Source organism: Leptinotarsa decemlineata, unplaced genomic scaffold (genome assembly GCF_025532065.1).
Source record: "Leptinotarsa decemlineata unplaced genomic scaffold, Ldec_3_MD MMD2_tig00000199_RagTag_RagTag, whole genome shotgun sequence".
NCBI classification, from domain to species: Eukaryota; Metazoa; Arthropoda; class Insecta; order Coleoptera; family Chrysomelidae; genus Leptinotarsa; species Leptinotarsa decemlineata.
In genome coordinates, this window is record NW_027412544.1 from 8,855,833 (window position 1) to 8,864,111 (window position 8,279).

The window sequence follows — 8,279 nt, forward strand, 5'->3', positions numbered from 1 at the left end:
ACAAAAAAATATTCAATTATTATATTTTATTCCAAAACTGACAATTGCACGTATTCGGCATTTTTGGGAAAAAAGGATGTTTAGTATCTAAGTTTTGTAACTTTGTGGGTAGAAAATATCGATATTCAAACAAAAATTTATGATTATATGTCTCTGAAGTCTAGACAATTTCATTATTTTATTGAAGGGAAGCGAGAAGATGTTTGGTTATTTGGAGAAAAAATATTTTATCATTATATGCTGTTGATGTCTAGACAATTTTCATTCTTTTATTGAAGGGATGAAAAAGGTTGTTTGGTTAATTTTGGAGAGAAAATATTTTATGATTATATGGTGTTGTAGTCTAGTCAATTTCATTATTTTATTGAAGGGATGTCAAAGGATGTTTGGTTATTTGAATAAAAAATTTCGGGTTGGAAACCTCGACCGTAAAATCCATTAGCACGTTCAGAAGTGCATTGGCATATTTGAGATAGAAACCCTCGAAGAGTCCATTCAGGAACTTTTATAGCGTGTCTAGGCAATATTATTTTATTGAAGGGATGCAAGAGGTTGAATGGTTTGTTTGAAAAAAAATTCGGGTAGGAAACCCTGACCGTAAAATTCATTAGCACGTTCAGAGGTGCATTGACATAATTGAGGTAGAAACCGTCGAAATGTCCTCGAAATGTCCATCAGGACATTCGAGAAGTTTTATAGGGTGATAAAGACGGAATTCTAACAATTTTGTGATTATATGACCCTGCACTCTGGACAATTGTAAAATCTCAAATTAGTTTCTACCAATAATAAACTCTTACTACACTTTTCTTCCATTTTCAATTTTGTATCGTTGGGACGAATCATAAGACTCGAATTCAACCCCTACCAGAAAGGGCTGACCTTTCCAAACACCAGAACAGAATCAGAAGGGACAACACATCATTCTGTTTTAGTATCTCTTACCCATCGAACTAACTTGCAGTGACACAGTCAAGTCAAGTGATATAGTTGACTCAAGCAACCCAATAATCATCAACGATTCTTAGCAGTTGAAGTTTTTCTATAAAGTATTTTTTTGTGTGATTCAGTGTTCATATGAAAGTAATTGATTTGAATATAATTTTTGTTTCATGTAATTCAATGTTTTTTTGAAAGTAGTTGTTTTAGAAAGGGTACATTGTGATTGAAGTTACTTCTTCGTATATAGTTACCTCTTTTGAAATTGCTTTTTCTGAAAGATTTCCACTGTTTTGTATGAATGTGATGAAAAGAAAAGATGAAAACTTTTTTGTTAGCTAATTAAATTTAATCATATTATATTGTCTATTATTTTTTGATTTCAGAACCATGTCTTTGTTGAAAGAAGCTTTATTAAAACCATCAAGCTCTGTGAACCGATCAGAAATGTGTGAAATGGAGCGCAGGGATGTAATTGTCCACCAGAACGTGATCATTCAGGAAGGCGGGGAGATACCACAACCGGTGATGACTTCCATTCAGCAGATGCACAATGCTAAATCATTTTTAAATGGATTCAATCCAAACCATGTGGAGATGAATGACAATCCCTCAAACATTGATAATGTGATGGCGACTCACACCCAGAATCTTGATGAGTCACTTCCGAACTTATCACAAACTGTTGTGAGTAACATATTAGAGATGGAGGAAACATATTCGAAGAATATGGGATCTCCACATAGTTCAATCATTCAGAACAGTTCGGATGATGACCTTGAGAGACGGAAAAGAAAAAAAATGGAGAGTGATGAAAAAATAATGAAGAAGGCGAAGAAGTCTAAAAAGTCTAGCTCGAAGTCGCCATCTAGAAGGAGACACAAAACACGAAAACACAAAACACGAAAAAAGGGATAAAGACAAGTCGATAAAAGTGAGAGAGATGGAAGTCGTAGCAGAACCTTCTACATCACTCCATCAGGTAATTATCATTACTCAACGCAACAAGATGTTAGTTCATCATATCCTTTTATTCCACAGGTTCCTGAATACGACAACGTTAGCTCTGAAAGCACGCCTCCCCCAACGATTGACCTCGAAAAATCAGACGATTGGTTTTCATTTATGAGATCCAGGAGATACAAATTTCTAGAGATGTATCACGTTTACAATGGCTTCGAAACGGAATATAGAGCGAAGAGGGAAAAACTTGTTGAACTGGAAGAGCAAGTTTCTCTCCTCAAAGTGGAATGTGAACAAATGAGAGCAGCTCAACGAGAGAGATCTGTTCACATGAAAAAACTTTCTCCCAAAATTCGACAATTGGATATCTTCAGCAAGAAGATACATGAAAATTCCATCTTACATCTCTTGTAAAAATTTTTATCTTTCCCTATACATTTGCAATTCATGTATCATAATATTTTCTATATTATTTTCTTATTCAGTGCAATCGTGTCGAGAAATCTCCCCCAATAAATCTTTTGTAAATATTTTTTTTTGTATGTTGCTAAGAAAGTGACATGTGAATGTCACTTTCTAGTCATATTTAAAAGTGTAAAATTGGTTATTCATATTTGAAAAAATGAATAATGAACGTATCAGTTAATCATTTAGTTTAAAAAAAAACAAAATAAAGTTATGTAATACAATTTCTATTAATATGTAAAAAAGTATATTTTATATTTTGAAAAATAAATAAGGAAAGTAATGATTTGTCATTTTTATTTGTAAAAAACAAATAATATTTATGTATGTTACTTTCTACTCATAACTAAAAGTGCAAATCTGATTATTTAAAAAATATATAAAAGTAACAATTAGAAAGTTATTTTCAATCTCTGAAAAAATTAAAATGATTGTAGCATTGATTATTAAATGTCGTCAATGCCACAGATCAAAAAAATTCTACATCCTATATTGAGATGGATGACTCAGATGAAGTCAAATCAATGGTTATTTTTCAGAAAACAGAATGAGATTATCATTCATTACATTCAAAAGTTATCTGTCGAAAACAAAGTCAATCGTTAGGGTTAAAACTCCATGTCAGAGGGTATATGACATTTCATAAGATATAAATATCTCAGTGATGTCATTCAATGTTAAACTCGAATGATCGGAGTTTCAAAACTTCATGTCTGAGATTATATGACTTGATCATAATACAAAATCATGAGACACGCAAAGTTGTGTTTATAGATAAAGGTCATATGACACAAATATCCCAAGGATTTGTGATGTTATTCATTGTCAATGTCGAAAGATTGGAAGTTTTCAGCTTCACATTGCAAGTAACTGACCACTTGTTCCCTCATAATGAATCAAGTAAAACGAAGGCCAAAACTCCATGTCGGAGGGTATATGACATTTCATAACACAAGGTCATATGAGATATAAATAAGTTGTGTTCATATATTGAGGTCATGTGACACAAAATATCCCAAGGATTTGTGATGTCATTCATTGTCAATGTCGAAAGATTGGAGATTTTCAGCTTCACACTGCAAGTAACAGACCACTTGTTCCCTCATCATGAATCAAGTAACACCGGTTGTGCAAGAAGCCGATTCAACGAGTGAACCATATTTCGTTCCTTCTGAGGATTCAGCTTATGGAGACATTCAAGTTGAAATTATCAATTCAACGGGTGTGGACAACTACTTTGATGGATATTCAGACACCACAATTGATTTGGATGAGAACCGTGGTTTCGAATTCGACGCTGACGAATACGGTCTATTTGACGACCCAAATGATTTCGACGCCGACTTTGGTGTGATGAATGAATTTTTTCCAATCTTTCGGGATTCACCCAGCCCTGACCTTATGGAACCGTATATGGACGAAGAAATTGAACAAAATCAATTCGCCGACCCCCCAGAAATCATTATGATAGCTGATTCTCCAGATCCTGAAATAGTCGTTATCGATGATGATCAGAATGGTTAGGTTACGCTAGTGTACTCGGAGTGTACATAATTTGGTTGGTGCACACGGAATACTGCGTGGTTTGGGGGCAGTGTTCAACCTAAGACATTATTTTATTGAAAACTGATTACTCATATCTATCACTTATAGATGTTAGAAAAAAATTAGGTAAGTTCAATACAAAATTCAATGTGAAACATGAATGATGATTATAAAGATAAAGCCATTTGTTTGTTTCATCTCGTTTTGTGTTGATGTTGTCTCGAAAATTTGTTGTTGCAATGATTTTTATTTTTCAAATATGTATCTACTATCTCTGATAGGTTTTAAATTATTAATATCATCAACACGAAAAAACTACTTTTTGAGCTCTGAAGAAGAATTCAATTGAATTCGAATCGTCAACTAGAATACAATTATTTTTTTAAGAAAAAAATTCATCCTGTTACCCAACCAACCCCTTATTTAGACACATTGTTACATCACTAAACTAGTTAAATGGTAATAAAAATGTTTCAGAATTGGATTGTCATAGCGATTTATGTTATCTCTTCCCCCACGAATCATTGAAAGATATAATCGAAATCAACTCACTAATAAAAACTTGGATGTCTTAACAATATACTTTAGTTTATCATGTATATTGTGTCAATCATATTTTTTGAGAAGGACTTTTCTTCTCCATCAAAAAGTTCATTATTAAAATAACATCAACAATAGTGAAATCAATGATATTTATTATAACATTTCATTGTGGAGGGACATTGTTACAAATAATGCACGCATCTAAACGGCGAAAATTTGTCAAAGGTCTGTCACATTATTCACACCAAGTTTGTGTTATTTCCATCATCGATATAGTGTAATGTAAATCCATATGTTCAAATTCGCCTCCATTATTTCTATTTCGATGGGAATAAAATCTAAAACAACACCAACATAATGTGTGGATGCTATCATTAATGGTTCGTATACGCACATGAGAGTCCGTCACACAGTACAGATCTAAATTATTTTCCACTGTCTCACTAATGTTCATCCACCGTCTCCCTATTATAATGTTGCCATTGTCTGTCGCTGGATCATCATCAATGCCTTCATCTTCAAGTTCCGGATCCATTACACCATCAATATCCTGCAAATTATCAGCAGCAGCTATGGCTCCACCATCTTGTACTACATCGAATATATCGATTTCTCCTCCGATGTTATAATCTCCTCCGATAATGATGTTGGGAAGTTCGTCTTCTTCATCCGAAAACCAATTATTTTCGTCTTCAAGTGTCAATCTTGTCAAAACTTCATTAATTTTTGCAGAATTCATTTTTCTTTATTTCTGAGTGAAAAGCTTGAAGTTACTAATAGTACTAGTGAAGTGAAGTTTCAGAATCAGCATTCGATTTTCATGATTTGTTCAATTGTGGAGGTGGTAGCCCCACCACTCTTCTTCCTCTATTCTCTCTATGAGTTTATGATAGGAAAAATAGGTTCATGAGAGTGCAGTTGAATTTGTCAGTTGAATATTGCAGCATCTAATAGTGAATACTAATATGCCTTTTCCGAAAGAATGGAATTCAAAACCGAAAGTGTGTGGCGATCCAATTAAAATTGATAAAACTATATTTTGTAATAATTGTCAAGGTTATTGGCCCGAGACGTATATTAATCCATGTACTGGTTTGTGTCGTAGATGTGTTTTGGAGAATCCAGTTCCAGTTCCGAGTCCATTCACAATTCCGAAGACGACAAATGATTCATCTCCTGAAGTATGCGTCCATCATCAGTGCTACAAATGTTTTAAAAAACCGTGTATAACAATATGGGAATTTGTAGAAATATGTGTGTGAATTGTGCATCAAATCGCGAGTTACTAATTCAACGTTGTATGCGTTGTGATAACTACAAAGTAGATTGTTGGAACAATTCATGTAGTATGTGTAGAAATGGATGGATATTATGTGAAAATGTTGGTGATTTCCATCCCGATGAGAACTTTCACTTCCGGAATTGTTGGTGTTTGGAGAGTGAAGATCAGATGAGGAGACTAGAAATCTATGGCAACGTTATTCGATCATACATTCCATTGGTTATGGTGCCACCTATCACAACGAACGCTAATAATTAAAAAAATTCATTAATAGATATAAATGTAATGAATAAAATCAGTTTGAATATTGTTTGTTTTTTTTTACTATTTAGAATCAAAATTCAAAAAAAAAATCAATTTCATTTATATATCTTTATTTTTCATCAAGAACAATAATACTGCAATTACATTAATGAATTTTCATCAATCCAAGAGTTATGATCTCCAGAAACTCCCAACCATTTCACAAATAGGCGACGTCCTTTCTTTTTCAAAACTCGTTCAACCAAATATGTATTGGGATCTTTCGCTTTATTCAACTCCATTTTATAAAAGCAACCTTTGATTGGATGTCCATTCACATCTTCTAGCTCATAAGTTATAGGCTCTGTACTATTAATTTTCACAACTTTAAAAAGTTCAGTGGTAAAGTTTGCAGTATAACCTTTGGCGAATACGTTTTTAAATTTACTAATTCGCACCATATCTCCAGTTTTGAATCGACTTTTCTCACGTTTACCACTTGGCTTCTCAGATTTTGTATAAACGAACAATTTTGTAGATGGTTTTACCTCTGCAGGCTTCATGCCAATGGTGCGATGAACTTTGTTGTTATATTGATTTGTAATTTTAGGAAGAACTTTCAACCACTTGTAATGACCTTGAAGTGAAAATTGTTTATAAAGCCAACTTTTCAAAGTTCTGATAACTCGTTCGGCAATTGAAGCTTTTTTTGTGCTGAATGTTGAGTAATGATTGATATGGTGTTTCCTCATTAACGATGAAAATTTTGAATTATAGAACTCACTACCGTGATCAGATTGTAAGTTTCTCGGCACATGCTTTGCATCTTCCAACACACTTGCCATAGCTGCAGTAACTGAATCAGCAGATTTATTTTTCAACGGTTTTGACCATACATATTTTGAATAACAATTGATTACTATGAGTATGTATCTATTACCGTTATTTTCTTTAGCATATGATTGCATTTTCATCAAATCCATCTGCCACAAGTCCGAAAATCCCTTTATTATTGTCTTTCGACGGGGAAAATTTCGACGCGCCGGCTTATGTATTTCTTTCACAATCTCCCATTTTGCATCACTCATATTACTCAAGATTATTATGTTAAGGATACACTTCTCTACTGTTCAAGTGCAGGTTTAACGACTGACTGATCAAATTCATCAACTCGCTCAGTAAAAGTATCAATCAATTCAGTTATAACGCTAATTCACATTTCCACATTCCTCAAATCATTTAGTGATGAGTCAGTTTCACAAACTGATTCTGTGTTTATGACTTTGTGATCAATAGACTAATCCTTCTTCACGTAATTCCTCGATTATGGCCAATATTTCATTATCGTGGCCGGTATGACCAGCCATTCGTGAACTCCAAAGTAATCGAAGGCGATCAATCAATTCTTCGAGTTTATTCCAATATACATAATCTATATGCTTATTTCTGATATATTTTTTTTTGGGTTGGCAGTTTGATCATGCCAGCACCTTCTCTACTAGAGTTTGGCAGAGGGTTTCCATTGGATAATAGTGGTAGAATTATTTCACGATATTTCTTCCAATTATTCGATAGTAGACCCTGTTTTATTTCATTATATTTATATGCCGCCTTTATTAATTTGAGTATATCACCATAAGTGCTCATATCGGAAGAGGGAATATTTCCCGATGGTACTTTCATGAATATCAATTTATATAATTTTGGTGTGCCCTGATATGTGGCAATAGTTTTACCATTTTTCTTGAACACAATTTTCTCATCGATAAATTCCACATCAGCTACACCCATTTGTAAATTTCCCGTATCAGTGTTCATGTGTACTCCAAAGACTGTATCGTATGAGGGATTTCCTGATAGTAACTTTTGTATATGCATTTGTACTTCATCACCATTATCAAGTGCATTTGGTGATTCTGAATTTGAAGTTGACAATTGAGAAGATTGATGAGCCTTCGAAAAAGCACCTTCAAATTTTGGTTTCAACTTACTTTTAATAATAGTTTTAGCGGTGAATGGTGTAACACTATCTGTTTTCTGTATAACTCCATTCATTTGAGATAATCCTCCAGTATTGGCAGATATTACTTTCAATGGTGTTATTATTGGCTCGTAGATTCTCTCGAGTGTTGATTGATCACCTTGGCGACTATTCTTGATATAATTGAATTTCTTTCGAACGGCATCCGTTGCTTCAATTAATTTTCTTTTCAAACATATTTCGTCATCATTTTTCCCCTCCATATTGTTTTCACTCCGAAAATGTGTACAATGAAGTGTTGTCTACACTATCTAGCAC

At 33.6% G+C, this 8,279-nt stretch overlaps 1 protein-coding gene across 2 annotated transcripts; it reads left to right on the forward strand.

The window, feature by feature from the left end:
* Positions 1-1,238: 1,238 nt before the first annotated feature.
* On the forward strand, positions 1,239-2,541 carry LOC141481411 (uncharacterized). Of its 2 annotated transcripts, none has more exons than XM_074172898.1 (2): positions 1,239-1,921; positions 1,981-2,541. In XM_074172898.1, exons 1-2 carry the CDS (start codon positions 1,883-1,885, stop codon positions 2,314-2,316), a joined length of 375 nt encoding a protein of 124 aa, XP_074028999.1. In that variant the 5' UTR covers positions 1,239-1,882; the 3' UTR covers positions 2,317-2,541. The 2 variants fall into 2 exon arrangements, 1 of the variants encoding a protein (XP_074028999.1); XR_012464946.1 differs by having other exon boundaries at positions 1,249-1,921; positions 1,981-2,537.
* The last annotated feature ends 5,738 nt before the right edge of the window (positions 2,542-8,279 follow it).

What these genes read in the sequence shown, in the direction of transcription:
- LOC141481411 (XM_074172898.1), top strand. Translation starts at nt 1,883, where the DNA reads ATGGAAGTCGTAGCAGAACCTTCTACATCACTCCATCAG. An exon ending in CTTCTACATCACTCCATCAG is followed by an intron (nt 1,922 to 1,980) that starts GTAATTATCATT and finishes TTTATTCCACAG; the next exon opens with GTTCCTGAATACGACAACGT.